Source organism: Bidens hawaiensis, unplaced genomic scaffold (genome assembly GCF_021521415.1).
Source record: "Bidens hawaiensis isolate Kalapana, Puna unplaced genomic scaffold, B.hawaiensis_p1.1 tig00017158_1, whole genome shotgun sequence".
Lineage (NCBI taxonomy): Eukaryota > Viridiplantae > Streptophyta > Magnoliopsida > Asterales > Asteraceae > Bidens > Bidens hawaiensis.
The window spans coordinates 103,181-119,968 of NW_027492595.1; the positions used below are offsets into that span (position 1 = coordinate 103,181).

A 16,788-nucleotide genomic window follows, 5' to 3' on the forward strand; every position below is an offset into this window, starting at 1 on the left:
TCATTCTGCTTTATTACTTTAGATATATTCTACTTAATTAATTTTTTTTTATCAAGATATAAATACTTACCCTACGGGGAAACAATTTTTAAATAATTAATTAATCTTTAGTTTTCTTTTCTTTTTTGTATATCCTTATTTCCATTCACGAAGATTCTTTTCCTTCGTAATTTTTCTAGCCTTTTTTTCCCCATAATTAGTTTAGAGAAAAAAAGAAGTAGTTTTTATTTATTATTATGCTGCCGTTGTGCTGTAAAGTCGTTGCTTCGGCCGACTCAGTTTTAGCTCCTGCAGTTGCAGTCGAAGCTCATATCATCATCCCTATCCGCCGCCTGACTACGGTCAAGACGCTGCCGATCTTCTTAGATCCTACAACCGATCGAGTTCCTGCTCTACGTGACAGCCGATCGAGTATCTTCACAAGCTTTGCGCTCCAGTCTGAGCGTCCGATTTCCTACCGCTCTGACTGCGGGGGAATGTTAGAGAATATTATAGAATATATTATTAGAGTTTTAGTATTATAGTGCTACTTTAATTAGGAGATTGTATTTGATTATGTTTCTTTGTATTTATCTAATAGTACATCTATATATAGTTGATCAATAATACATTACACCTTACGGGGTTTTCATTATTTTACAGAACATCCCCAGTAGCTTTTTTAAGATGAGAATATGCTTCCAAATTTAAGATAATACTGACTTCAAAACTACTTCTTAACAATAACATTGGTCACTAAGTTAAACATGGCATTTTGTTTACCTTATCAACAGTTTAGGTAGTAACAACATAAGATGGAGGAGCAACCAACTTAAGTTTAACAGGCATAGCCACCTGCAAAATTAAATGTATGATATCACTTACAAGGTACGTATCTTATTCATAAAAGCATAGTTTACAGAAAAGTGAAATAAAAATGATTTAATAAAACACCTTAATGTGAAAACTTCATCAAACTGAAAGCATTTCATCTAAATATATGCTTTGATCTTCAAAGGTTGTGGGGTAATCCTTCTTCAATGTTCTAAACTAATGCATCTTTGGCTTCCTCGGCAAGACTCGAAGCTGGAAGAACTTTTGTCACCTGATACTGAGTAGATTTAGTGCGATGATTATTGATGTGTATTGGAGGGCATATCAATGACTTGGACATATAAGAAGAGTGCAACCATAAGGACCAGTTTCTTTAACTTTATGGGTAAGTGAATTAAGAATATAATCATGGTCATTCGCAACAAACTTATGCATGTGCAAACAATTAGATCAGTTATGAGATTTATACAAAAAAAAAAAAAAAAAAAAGCTACAAACACAAATTTGTGCCCACCTCAATGTGTGCCCATACTCCTCTGGTACAAAGGCAAAACAACGTGAATATTCAGATCCTGTAATTGTAAATATCACAAAACTTATCAGTTTCCATTAACAAACATGATCCAAATTTGAGCATAATGACTGCATTAACAAATGTAGCTCGTATATATCAAATAGAATAGACAAAAAAAAGGAACATAAAAAGATGTGCAGATTACCCTCGAAAATTAACCCATAATAGTTGAGCATAAAGACCAAGTTCCATGAACCGGACGTCTATTTAATGTCTTGTAAAACAAAATTATATAAAAGTAAATAAGAGTCATGAAAGTATCACTTACCTCCCTTAGAGTCACGATAGCATATCAAAATAATCCATAAGCCCGTATGATCGACTGAAATCCAAATAAAAGATAACCAAAAGCATGAGATTCTATCTGAGACTAAAATTCATTTAAAAATTAAAACAATAACGAAATATTCGTATGATTCCTTCAATGATGAAAACACTTGTTCATCAATATCTTTATGAAATACAAAATAAGATAATTGCAAAAGAAACTGTTGTGAAAATGTGAAACATTGGATATCAAAGAAAACAAACCTTGACTAAACAGAGTAACAGACCTTCCAGCAATTGCGGATCAAAACCAACATAAGAGAGCTTCATTTTTACAACTTCAAACGAACAGCCAAATCCTATGATGTGAGCTTCTCATTATAAACTTGCCAATAAGACTTTTTAACACACATCCAAATAAAATATAACTTAGAAGACAATAACTTATTTATTACAAATAAAGATGAAAACAAATGGAGTAAAAGACAAGTTTCATTAACATGCCTTGGGGTATAATGCTGGTCCAAGAGGAAGTTTTGATAGCATCCGTTCTTTTTACATCAACTCCATGATCATACTTGGCGCTCACAGGCATGCTATCATCCACATTCAGTAGATTTCTCATATCAATGAAAAAATTATGTTACCGCTTAGTAGTTTTCACCTATTTATAAACAAAATGAGTCGATTATGGTCATTATTTCCTAACTGTTCAAATGAATTAAGCTAAAAAAATTAACCATAAAAGATAACGTGTCAAACGGGGCATAAGCCATCCAATATTCTAAACTGGAGCATAATTGAAAGAAAAAAACAAAAAAAAAACGAAACTTGTGCAATGTGAATGATTTGTGTGTTCAAAGTGCCTACGTGTTGTTCAAATAGTTGTCTATAGGTAAATCATCATAGTAAACTAATTTCTATACCACTAGAATTTAGGAAAACATGGCTCTGACCCTTTAGCCAACATCAAACTCAAAGAATTGTGTTCTAGAGTCTCATTTAATGAGGGGAGGGGAGGGGAGGGGAGGAGAAGGAAATTAGGAGAGAAAAGAAAGGAGACGAAAATCCTTTTTTTGTGTTCCCGAGTTTAATGAGAAGGAAAGAAAAATCAAGGAATTTACATATTTCATGTGTTCCCGAGTTGAGAGGAAAAGAAAAGAAAATTATAATTTTACCATCATACCCTTTAAGTAAAACTAAAAAAAATTAGTTTTAAGGGTAATTTAGTAATTGAAAAGATTTTCTCTCATAATCTCTCCAATTTGAAGGATGAATATATATTTAAATTTTCTTGTATTTTCCCTCCCCTCCCCTCCCCTCCTTAAAAAAACTCTGGAACATCATATTTTAACATTTTCTCCTCCTTCCCCTCTCCTCGTTAAATGAGACTCTGAAACACAATGTTAGCAAACAACGTACTGGTGTGCACTCACCTCCTCAACCCTTCATCACATGATGAAGTAATTCAACAAATTATAAAATTGTGTAGTGATTTGTTCCAATTACAGACACGATTTTTGCCACCAAGATACAAATGATAATTAAGAAATTCATAATTGAAATAAATGTGATGGAATTATACCTTAAGGATGTTGCTGGTGCAAAAAAAAATCGTAGTTGTTGATGAGGGTGGAGAAGACGATGTGTGAATGAAACGGTTCGATGTCGCAGATTGATGTGTATGCGGAAAGAAGGGGAGAAAATACGTGGTATGGAGCTAGGTAACCGCCATGATAACTGCCATGAGTTCTTTTACACGGTTGAGATTTAACTATAACGGTGTTAAGCTTAAACGAGCACGAGCTTCATTTATTGAGCTCAAGCGACTTACGAGACTAAACGAACAAATTATTTATCTAATTTCTGTTTAATATTTTGAATATATATTTTACATGTCACTTCACTGTTAATCGTGAGATTCAATTCATTTAATGGCACTAACGATATATTAGGTTGTACTTTGGTTTTAAAAAAATTGTGTAAAAGAATAGGTGTAAACATTTATAAATAATTAATACATTATTAACTAGCCGAGCACAATCCTAACTACTTACAAACTGTTGGACGTAATTTCCATTGAGCCGACTCATCGAGCCTATAATGAGTTGTGTCTTGTTTATCAAGTTGAATACGTGACTTGCTTTACATTGAATAAATTACTCGGTAAACAAGTCGAGCCAATGACTTGAAAAACAAGGAATTTATTTATTAATTATTATTTAATTTTGTTCTAAGTAATTAGCATTTAAGTATGATAAGTGCTTGTATTCTAGTCTATTAGGTTTTCAAGTTTAAATTAGTATATGTATACCCGAGCTTGTGGGTTATATTATTAAAAAGAAAAGAGTTTTTGCATTGTAATTTTTCGAGTTAATAAGAATTACAATGATCGAGCTTATGATGTAAAATACGTTTTTTGTCTTTATTGATCTTGGTCACCAAACTTCACAAACTAAACTCAAACTTTGGATACATAGATCAAAACGAGCTGAACTCGAGCTTGAGCTTGAAAAACTAATAACGAGCCGAGCACAAGCAAAGACGAGTTCGAACTCGGCTCGTTTACACATCTAAATACGTGTTAATATTGAAATTTATTAGAATTTTTGTCTTTTGAAAAATAAAATGTTTAACTTGCTCTATTACTAGAATATTGATGTGAAATAAGATGGTACCGGATGCAATCAAACGGTAGAATAGTTTGAAAACAAATATAAACAAACTAAAATGGTTAAATATGCAACCAACTATGAAGAAACGTTTAAAGAGATTAAAAACAAAAATCATTGCACGTTATAATCGCTTATGGATTTTCGTCGGCTTTGTAACCTTCTAACGACTTGGTTTACTACGAGCGTGTAATAAAACCTTGTTCTTATATAGTCGTATAGATACAGACAACAAACAACTGCTTTGACATGCTAAACTCTAAAGTAGTAAAGTGTTTCTTCTTAACCTTAGTTGCTAAACTTGACAGCCATTTTTTTACTAAATATCGCAGGGCTAGTTCATTGTTCACGAATATCTCTAAATTTTAGAGATATAGATTTTGATATAGTTGCAAACTAAAGAAAATCTCTAATTATCGATGTCCAATGTAATCGTCTAATTATCGGTATTTGTGGCATTCGTTTGTGCATGTTCAAATATTTGAACTGCAATTGATTTATAAAATTAGAGTGTGTTGCGTTTGATTTGGATGTTAATGTCAGGTGTGATAGTTGTTCTTTAGGCCAAACGTAGTGGGCTACAATTGAGGGCGATGAGGGGCGACTAGGGGCGCAAACACCACCCCCGGGGGCGATATTTGGGCGATTAGGGGCGGGGGCGGGGTTAGATTGTCACCGTGTTTGTGTGAAAAATAATAATATAATATTATTATGACCGTTAAACAATACATACATATATATATATATATATACATACACCCTTCTTCTCCATTTTATATCCATTTCATACACAATTCATACCCAAATTCTTCAAAAAATTTAGCAAAATGAATCCTACAAACAACCCGAACCAACCGACACTCGTGGAAGTCGCCGCTACCATGAGAGAAATCATCAAAAAACAAAAAAAATGTGTCGAGAAACTCAACGATGTCATGAACGAAACCAACAAACAACACGAAAAGATTGACCAAATGTTGGAATTGCGGGAATTGAGTGAAAAATACGAATCCCTCAAAGCGGCCGGGTCACACGAAGAGGCCGCATTATTGCAACAACAACGAATTGAAAAAATGCTCAAATATTATGGATGTTAGTATGTTATTTAGTTATATTTTTTAATATTTTTAGTTATGTATTTTTTTTAATTTTAATGCATTATTAGTTATGTTTTTTAATTTTTTTGTATTTCTTTTTAATTTTAATGCATTTTTATTTAATTATTTAAATAAATTGGTTTTTATTTGTTTAGTTTAGTTATAAAAAGAAAATAATAAAAAAAGAAACTGTGGGCCCAACTTGTAGCCCATACACCATTACACCCCAAAAACAAATTTCTACTCCTTGCTGACTAGGCACCACGTGTCACAATTCGCCTTCAATTCGCCTTCAAGATATGGATAACAATTGAAATGGAAAAAAAAAGTATTCTTTTAACCGTTGCTCAATAGGAGCAAGCTACAACAGTCAACAAATCTTGTCGGAATTTGAAGTTGGGGGATTACAATTAGGTCGCTTTGCGTAGTTTAGTGCAGTGGGTTTGAATACGAATCGGTTCATGGAGTTTGTTATTGTCTCGCTCCCTTTCGACCTTCTTTTTTGTTTCGTTTCCTGTGGTTAGTTTTCATGTGTTTTTTTTTCTAGCCTTGGTACTTGTATTTGAATGGCGATTTCCTGTTTCCCTTTGTAATTTTATCTCGTCATGTCTACATTCTTACTAGCCGGATTCATTTTAATAAATTTTTCTTTTTCGCCATTCACAAAAAAAATTAGAGTTGATGGAAATTTAACTGAATATTTAATCCTTAATATTTGGTATGAATTGATGGTTGGGAAAAGGTAAATGGAAAGATTACATAGAACTCAGAATTTTTAACATTTGAAAAGAAATATTACTTATCAATAGCAATCCTAACAACATTTGAATCCAGATTAGCTAAGAAACCTATGGATGATAAGCTGATAACTCAATAGACGACGACGATGATGATAAGTACTAATAGACACATTATGAAGCTTTTACATCTTGCCTATGAGGACTTGATCAATGTTGGAATGAACGTATAGACAACCTTTTGTAGATATATGCTCATCCCATTTTCTATGGACCTTGGGCATAGACTTCATATAGGAAGACTCGTTGCTTCTGAAGGTAAGTTTATACATAAAAGCTTTGTTTAGCGTTGGTGGTCCAATGCAATCGACACTTAAAACTCTTCCGGTCTCTTGAAACACACGATGGTCAAGTGCAAAGATCACACCTTCATTCTTTTCTTGAAGAAACACACGCTTCTCATCTTTCTCCACACGAGCATAGAAGGGTCACCCGTAGGTGAATGAAGCAATCTCACGATGGTCGTATAGCTTGTTGGGATAATTAGCATAGGTGCACTTGGGACAAAAACATATGGTGTGGACACATCCGGTTTCTTGATCGGCTTTCTTGTTGTGCTTGACTCGTTCAAAACTTTTGTTTTCGCACTCAATCTTCGTTTCCTTGTATAGCCTTGTACAACAATAGGGGCATGTTATGTTAAACGTGTCCAACACCAAATCAGATTGAAGTCTCCTAATATCTCGGAGAATATTTAATATAATAATTAGTTTATTATTATATTAAATATTAATATAATAATCATATTTTAGTTAATCCTATTTGTTTTGGATTCAAATTGCGTATTTGAGTTAGTATAGGATTAGTCATGTATGGGTTCTATATAAGCCATACATTGTATCAGAATTATTAAGTTTTTCCCGTTTGTCGTTTTCTTAATAAAAGAGTCGTAGAGAGTTTCACAAATCTCGTGTTCGTGTTCTTGATTCACTTGCTCAAAGTTTAACATGTTAAGTGCAACCCATTCCCACACTGCATCAAAGAGTTCAAAATAATTTTATATTATATGCGCGTCTTTATTAACTGAAACAAATTTAAAAATAAATGATAAATCAAATAATAATAACGAGCTAACAAACCTGGCTTAAACCGCATATGTGAACATGGCGGTAGGCCTGACTAGAGAACGGGACGGAGCAGACGTGGCAATGATCATTCGGTGATATAATTGCGCCGGTGGATTTGCAGCTAGTCAAGCGTAACATTGAAACTAAACTTCGAAGCCTTCTCGTAATGAAGTTTTGGTTGCCGTCGGCCATTCTTGTTTTCTGATATTCTTTTTTTCTTTCGATGTTAATTATTTGATGTTACAATTGAATTGAATGGTTACTTATAGTGAATAAAACATGTAGCGTTCTTTTGGGATTTTGGTAACCGGATTTTGTTACCATAAATTTCAAGATCCATTCCTTAATTATTCAAAGTAATATTTTAAAACCCTTAAGAGAAACTTTTATATAAATTACTAATTACTAATGATAAATACACGTCTAAATTATAATGGAATGGATGAGTGAAAACGGAATCTAATCTAACTATACTAATAAATGAAAATAATAAGGATGATGTGTCAATCCTATATTCATTCTAGGTCTAATCTCTCTTCTCATTCATCCTATATATCCGTGGGTTATGGAGCAAAACCATATTGACAAATAGGTTATAATTTCCATTCTAATTCTCTAATATACCATCTCATTTATCCTAACTATCCATTGGTCATATGCCAAAATAATTTTGGCAATTGGGTTATAATTTCATTTTCAATTCTCTAATTTCTCATCTTATTTATCCAACATATCCATGGGTCATGGGACAGAACAGTTTTGAAAAATGGGTTATAATTTCTCTTTTAATTCTCTAATCTCTCATCTCATTTATCATAGTTATTCACGGGTAATTGTTCAAAACAATTTTTGCAAATATTGTATATAAAAAAATCAAATTTGTAAATTTGAGATTTTAGACTTCTTATTGTTTGTATTATATATTTTATCTTCTTTTTACCTTTAATTTTGTTCATTTCTTTCAGATAATAGATCTTTTTATTTTTATTATATGAAAATCCCGTGTAATACACGGGTTCAAAAGCTAGTAATAATAATAATAATAATAATTGATTCGTGGATATGTAAATTGAAAGATTCTTCACTTTTATAACTTTGTGTTAATTTTAATTAATATATAATAATACCAAATTCGCACTAAGCAATTGAGCATTTATTATAAGTTTTACTTCTTAAAGTAAAATTTAACTGATTATTTATACGGAGTTTTATAAAGGTGTGTGTATTGTGCGGGAATAAGTGGCGAAGAGGGGTGAATTTTTGGAGGAACACCGCCCCCCGGTGATAATTGGGCGAAAAGGGGCGGGGCGGGATATATTTGTCGCCAGGTTGAAGAAGACAATAATAATAATATATTAAAACGACCGTTGTGAAACAGTGAAATTTAAACAAAAAATAAAATTAAACAATATATATATATATATATATATATATATATATATATATATATATATATATATATATACATACACCCTTCTTTTCCATTTAGATCCATTTTATACATAAATCATACCCAGTTTCTTACAAAAAATAAACAAAATGAATCCTAGAAACAACCCGAACCAACCGAACTACCAACTCCCTGCTTTCGGTCAAGCGTATGGTACGCAATCGAGCCAACCGAACCAACCGAACTACCAACTCCCTGCTTTCGGTCAAGCGTATGGTACGCAATCGAGCCAACCGAACCAACCGAACTACCAATTCCCTCTTTTTGGTCAAACGTATGGTTCACAATCGAGCCAACCAAACCAACTAAACCACCAATTCCCTGGTTTCGGTCAAATGTATGGTTCGCAATCAAGCCAACCGAACCAACCGAACTTACAATGGAACCAACCGAGTCAACCGAACCAACCGAGCTATCCGTATCAACTTTCCGACCCTAACCTAAACATGTATGCCAACTTTCTTAGCCCCCAAAACGCAATGCCGGCGTTCGGGTCTACACCACCGGAGTCGGTACCAGATACGCAAACGTCACGGGCCTCCGGTTCAAGCAAAAAGCCGACCCGTAAACACAAAAAAAAACAACCGAGGGAGACGATGGCGCAACGTGATCCATACAAGCATTGGAACGAGGAGGAGGAGGTGGCCCTTGCAAGGGCTTGGATTAACATTTCGGAGGATCTCGACATCGGTAAGTTTTTTAATATTAAGTATTTATTAAAAATGTATTTAGTGTTTATTAAAACATATATTAATTGTTACAAATAAATTTAATTTGTAGCTAACTTTCAAGCCATCGGGGTGTTTTGGAAGAAAGTATTTGAAGCTTGGCTCGCGATAACCGGTAAACCCGAAGACTACCGGGGAAAAGAAGCGGTTCAAGCCCACTGGAAGGGGCTTAACGCCGATTGTCAAAAATTTGTCGGGATAATTAACCGGTTGAAGGGGTCCGGCTGGCGTAGCGGAAATAACGACGTCGACATTATAGGTCAAGCCTTGAGCGACTTTCGAGCTCAGGGTCACACTGTTAAGCGGCCCGGGAAACCGTTTGAGTTCTTGGGAAAAGCTACGTCGTTGCTCGAAATGGAATGTGGTACCAACCGTCCCGGCCACCCGACGAGCCGGCTCATCCCGACCTTCAAAAAGGTCGAAGACATTGTCGTCGACAAATCCGAGCACACCAAACACACCCTCCGATGCTCGTAGCTTCTTCCTCGACGACACAATCAATTTAGCCGATGATTTGAATATACCTGGCGAAGATGAGGTAGAGGAGTTGCCTCGACCACGCGGGAGATCGAGGAAAAATAAGGGGGAAGGTTCGTCGTCAACACGATTCAATACGGAGCCCGTTGAAATAAACGAGTGGGTCGGTCGTTTGGAAACAAATGCCACCCTAATTGGAGCCGACATTCGAGCATCCAACAAACAACAAAAAAAGCTGAACGAGACATTTGAATTAAAACAAATGAAAGACGACTACGAATCCCTCAAAGCGGAGGGCTTTCACGAGGATGCCGAATTATTGATGCAACGCCGACGTGAAAAAATGCACGAATATTAGTTTCTTTTTTAGTTATGTTTTTTTCTTTAGTTATGTTTTTTAATATTTTTAGTTATGTATTTTTTTTAGTTATGTTTTTTTTTGTATTTTTTTTTAATTTTAATGCATTTTAATTTAATTATTTAAATAAATTGATTTTTATTTAATTAGTTTAATTATAAAAAAAATAATAAAAAACACACTGTGGGCCCAACTTGTAGCCCCTACATCATTACATCCCAAAAACAAATTTCCACTCTATGCTTACTATTATTTTATTAAATTAGGTAACCGGATTCGTGAACAAAAAATCTCGGAATAATAAAAATACAATCGCCGTATACCATCTTTTTTTAATATTCGGCAAAGTTTGAATTACTAGCTTTTATTAACTTGGAAATGGGCTAATTTTGTTTGGACTTGGTGTTATTAAACTAGGTCAGTTTTTGGTGCAAAAATGGGCCCGAGTTCACTTCGGTGATTGGGCTCGTTAGTCGTAGATCCACAAACACATGTTACTCAATTTTCAAATGGGTCGAATCAAAAAACCTAGCTAATAGTGGGAATGGGTCAAAGGGGCTAAAACGTAAAGGTAGACAAATCGGGTTTTTTAGGAACTGGAACCAGGTTCCGAACCAGTTATGGGTATGGTCAACACAAGTCAAGAACTGGGTTGGATATAAACTGGTTTCGGGTATGGTTGGGCTTTTGACCAGTTTTGTCTGGTTGGGTCTGGGTTTTGACCAGTACTGGTGGAACCGGTTCCAGTGAGTTCGGGTCAGTTATGGGTACAATTTTTCTGAGAAACTAAAATCTGGTTTGTACTCACTGTTGGTTAGGATCGGGTCAGGGTCCGGTTCTGTGTTGGATACACCGGGTCAAGTCTGGAGCCAAGTTTTATGTACAAAAGAAGTCTTTGGTTAGCTCATACACATTTGAAATAGTTGATTGATTAATTATTGTAGTAATATTGTATTTGTATTAATAACAAAAATCGACCCTTTATTAGTCATTTCAACCTGAATCTATTTTGACCCGTTACCCTTTCTGACCGGCTAACCGATCTAGATTTACGAACTTATTCGATCCATCAAACAATAATGTTACAAGACAAATCTTGATTAATGTCATCAAGGGAGTATGCCAAAAAACAAAAACAGTAAAAGGAACCAAATTTATTATAGATTTTTATCTTGTTGGAATTTAAAAGTTATTATTTATTTCACATTTTGTTCATCATTGTTGTTTTAAAACTTTGTTTTTACACGAAACAACAAAAACTGTAAACGGTAGACCCATCCACTCACAGTCACGATGTATGTTTTTGCAAAAAGGGGTTTCAAAGCCCAGCCTGGATAAGCACAATTAATTGGCCTTTTAGCGGTAGTGGGCCCAGAGACCCATCATGCACACTCATGAATCACCATATTTTTAGTATGTTTGAAAAATATATAAAAAAATTTATATTTCGTAAATGTATTACATTCGATAAATATATATTTATTAAATTTTTTATATGCTCCTTTATTATAATAAAAAATTTATTTAACAATAAGAAATTTTCAATAAATAAAAATAATAAAGAAATAAATATCCAACTGTCCTGACCAAAAAGCGTGCACAAAAAGCAAACTAGAACAAGCGACACAAATTCACAATTGACTCTATTGACCCTTAAACCAGCCGTCCGTGACGTACAATAATGCATTGCGTATGGTTATTTCAATAGTATACTTTTAAGTATATAATCAATAATTCCCAATCAAATATCTATGAGGTAGTGAAGTAAGGGTGAGTATAGTTTGAGTTGGACCTAGTAACCTGGATAGCTGATTCAGAACGATACCGATTTAAGCATATTTAGTTCAGTTCACGATCTTAAATTTTTGAGGTGAATTCGGGTCGCTTTGATCTAGGTTCGGCCACAACCTAAGAACATCCCATCCTATTGTTCGGTTGGCAACTTTGCACTGAAGTATTTACAAAGGTCAACAGTTTTGGTCACTTTGGTGACGTGGTTCCATCCCAAGCGTACACGTGTAGATCTATTACTGACTTAGAGGTGATGCCCAACTGTCGTCATGAATTAGTCCACGAGAATCACCCACTCCTTATCTTACAAACATCATCACTTGTTACTTGTGCTATCAATCAAATACTTATATTTAATTGTTTTTTTTTGTGAAACGACCTACAAACAGAATTGCCCAGTAATCCATACGGGATGACCTAACGACAAAAGATAACCGTTAGTTAGCCTAACCTAGCCGTACAGAGTCCTTAAGCGCCTCTAAGTTATCTCAACTACATCACATTGGAAAGACATATTTAGTTGTTTTATTAATTTACCATATAGGCATATATGATAAATATTATATATAGAAAGATACAATGACCGGCATTTATCCTCACGGGATAATGTTTGCTTATAAGTATATAACTTTCAATAACTTTATCAAACTTGTTCTGTGTGTATGGTTCCAAGCCCCTCTACGACCACACACCTCATTACATACTTGTTAATTACTGACGTTCTGGATCGATTAACGCACATAAGCATAGACCGTACATTGCTACATGATTGTTCACTAACATAACAACTTAAAGTCACAAAGTTTATTTTAACCTAAGACCATCCGTAGTGGAGAGTTATGGGGCAGCTTTATGACTCATAACTTTGGGAAACACCGCCCCCCTCCAAGTTATGGGTTTTTTTTTTGCAAGTTATACACAAAACGCGATAATGGCATCAAAATCGAAAAAGAGTTACTTTTTTACCTTTAAGAATAAAAAAAACAAATAAACAAAGTTATAAAGAGTTATGACTACACTTGTTTTTTGTAAAAAGTCATAAGCGCCACGTGACGCATAACGCTCAGGGATGAGCTTTATGACTACTCATGGTCTAATGTTTATATTGTACTTTTTATATATTAAATTGAGTAGTGTTAGAATTACTTTAATAAAAAAATTATATTTTCAAAAAGATTTATTACACATAATTAAAAAGTTTAAGTGTAATTATGAAAAAAATGATTTCCAACAACTTTATTGTACAATCACAAACTTTCACTTTCCATTAGCAAAGACCGAAAGCTACTAAACTAAAACCAGTGGGGTTCAAGAAAAATTATTACAAACATTATTATTATATTAACCGGTCAACCTTCTCAAAATACAACCAGCAACCGGCTACTACCCGTAGCCCAAACCCAATCACTTGCCAATATAAACAGCCATGCATATACATTACACCGTAACACAATCCAAATTTTTTAGCCCATTGATCTTGAACTCCCTAACAACCCGATGCCTAGACATTTCGTTGAACGTATTGTGGTCGGGCGGTACCAAGATGAGGTGCAACACCCGGGCGCCATCAAGGCGTTTGTGGCCGAGTTTATAAGCACACTTATTTTTGTGTTTGCTGGCCAGGGTTCTGGCATGGCTTACACAAAGCTTACAGATGGTGGTGCAAGCAGCCCGACTGGGCTAGTGGCTGCGTCACTAGCCCATGCTTTTGGGCTGTTTGTGGCCGTGTCCGTTGGAGCTAATATCTCTGGTGGACACGTCAACCCTGCCGTGACTTTTGGCGCGTTTGTTGGTGGTAACATCACTTTGCTACGTGGGATATTTTATATCATTGCTCAACTTCTTGGATCGGTTGTGGCTTGTGTGTTACTACTATTTTCCACCGGTGGTTTGGTAAGAACCGTAATTTTGTTTCTCTAGAGAGGTAAACGAGCAAGCTTGGCTCGTTTAAGTTATGAGAGCTTGGCTCATTTAATCGACGGGAGCTTGACCTTGTCTCGTTTAATTAACAAGAGCTCGAGATCGATCTTAGCTCGTTCCGAGCTTTATTTCCAAATGAGCTCAGCTCAGCTCAGCTTGGGCTCCACTCGTTTTATAATAAACCTTTTTTTACATATTTGTATATGTATTATATATAATTATTTGTTTATTTTTACCATATTTTTACATATAACAAATATTATATAGATATATTTAATATAATATAATATATAAAAGTATGTACATAATAGGCTCGCTTAGGATACACAAGCCTGATAAATGTGGCTCGGACTCGTTTACTAAACTAGCTTATATTTAAGCTTGGGCTTGAGCTTGAGCACAATTAGCTTGGCTCGGCTTGATTTGAATATCTAACAAGACAATTTTGAGTAGCTCAAGAGCGGCTTAACTTGTTTACTCTCCTAGTTGTAAGTTGTAACTGCGCATTTGTCAATCGCTTTTAAAAATGATTTCAAGATTTATGAATCATGCATAATCAAACTCGGTCTTACTTGTTATATTTGGTCGTTAAAATTAACTTACAGACAACCGTGGGCTTTGCATTGGGCGCAGAAGTAACGGTATGGAACGCGTTGGTGTTCGAAATCATGATGACCTTCGGGCTCGTCTACACAGTGTACGCCACCGCAGTGGACCCAAAGAAAGGGGACATTGGAATAATAGCACCCATTGCAATTGGTTTCATTGTTGGTGCCAACATTCTAGCCGGTGGTGCATTCACGGGTGCATCAATGAACCCTGCTGTAGCATTCGGGCCAGCCGTCGTTAGCTGGGACTGGGCCAACCATTGGGTTTACTGGGCCGGGCCCATTGTTGGTGGCGGCCTTGCTGGTGTTATCTATGAGCTCCTATTCATTGGACGTTCTCACGAGTCATTGCCCGGATCCGAGTTCTAGTTCGACTTAGGGACCGAGCTTGTAATGTATGTGTCGTTGACTCGATTCAATAATGTTTTGCTCGTTTTGTGTTGATGTTGTTTAATGTTTGTTTTCGTGAGTGATCTTAAATCCGTCAAGGGATTTTGAATTTTCAATTGCTAGACCCTGTTTTAACCTGAAACAAATTGCTGTAATCGAAAATCATCATCTATTTATTTGGCTCTTGTTTATTTATTTTTGTGTGAACTTTACATAACAATGTAAAAAACATTTGGGGTTACGAGTGCACCAAACGGACCTAGTTAGATAAGGCGTGCACCGGCCAAATCTTAAACGAAGGCGACCCGTGGGACCCTTGGCTCGACCCATATGTGTAAAAAGGTGAAAGAGATGCACATGTGGTTGCTTTTTGTTTAACACATGGCTCATGTTTTGGCTGTGAACTCGTCTGGCCCCTTCCCAATCAATCATGGCACAAGCCTTTTGGTTTGGTCCTACATATACCAATCACCAGAATATGTTTTATTCCTTAGTATTAAATAAATGTTTTTGAAGTACAATGTTGTAAATACAAGTATATAAACATCAACTAGTTACGTAACTCAAACATATTAGTATGTTTTATAATTTTGTTAATTACAAATTTACAATGTCAACTCAAACATAATTTGTTGTTCTGAAAAGGGTTAATGATAGGGTGTATTTATTATAACATAAGAATTTGCATACATTTATTTCTATAAATTTAACATTTATTTGTATTTCTCAAACACATATATAACATAAGAATTTACATAATATAACTATGACCAATGGCCTTTTTTTCTAGTAGTGTCAGTTGTTTTACCTTCACCAAAGTAGTGTGTGTTCGAGTCTCACAAAGTGAGCATTAGATGAATTTTAAGATAAAATTCATTGGTTAAAAAACTATCTAAACTGAGTATCTAGTAAGCCAAGGGAAATAGAACTTTTTATAGATGCCGTCATCCGAAAATATACTCGAATTTCAGATAAAAAATAATATTTCACACGTGTTATGTTGGGTCAAGAATTTGACCTAAACGAAGAATATGGAAGATTGGAATCTTCTCAACCTCCTCAGAAACTGCTAAGTATTGAATCCGAGCACACCTTGGACCTTCGAGTAAGCTTTTACTTAGCCGAGTACGAGATTTTGCCTCCCGAGCAAGGTTTACTTGAAATAGTCTTCTTAAGTGGATATCCGAGCAAGGTATGCTTTTTAGTGATTTCCGAGTAAGGATCATTAATTTAGCATATCCGAGTAAGGTTCACTTTGTCAAGCAGAGTTGTTCTTCAAGACCAAGTATTTTACTCTTCCGAGTAAGGTTTGGTCAACCAAGTCCATGAAGCCAAGTGATTGGAAGACCGGGCAAGGTATTCTTTAATAATTGTGGTCCGAGTATACTTGATGAGTTAATAGAATATCTCTAAGTTATTTCGAGTAAGGTTCTGCTCAAGTAAGGTATGTACTCCCGAGTACGCCTTATCAATAAGTTGTTCAACTGACAATGAGCCGAACCGGATCATAGAAGAACAAGGTTGCTCGTAAGGATTTGTCGAGCAAAGTTTGATAAGTCCAAGAAGATTGAAGTCTACTCGGTGAATATTTTACTTGGTAAAATATTCTTTAAGTAAAGTCTACCCGGAAACTGATCCCGAGTACACTTCTATGTTTACCAAGTCTGAAGGAAGGCCGAGTACACTGCGTACTCGGAGACTGAAGTTTAATGAAAAGCCTACCCGGAAGACTTGTTTTACACTTAGTTTTTATTTTTGAATATGTAATTTGAATATGTA

General features: G+C 35.2%; 1 protein-coding gene across 1 annotated transcript; it reads left to right on the forward strand.

The window, feature by feature from the left end:
• Window positions 1–13,525: 13,525 nt before the first annotated feature.
• On the forward strand, window positions 13,526–15,121 carry LOC143553214 (aquaporin TIP1-1-like). The gene is made up of 2 exons (XM_077043249.1): window positions 13,526–13,984; window positions 14,617–15,121. The coding sequence occupies exons 1-2, from the start codon at window positions 13,589–13,591 to the stop codon at window positions 14,986–14,988; spliced, it is 768 nt and encodes a 255-aa protein (XP_076899364.1). The 5' UTR covers window positions 13,526–13,588; the 3' UTR covers window positions 14,989–15,121.
• Window positions 15,122–16,788: the final 1,667 nt, after the last annotated feature.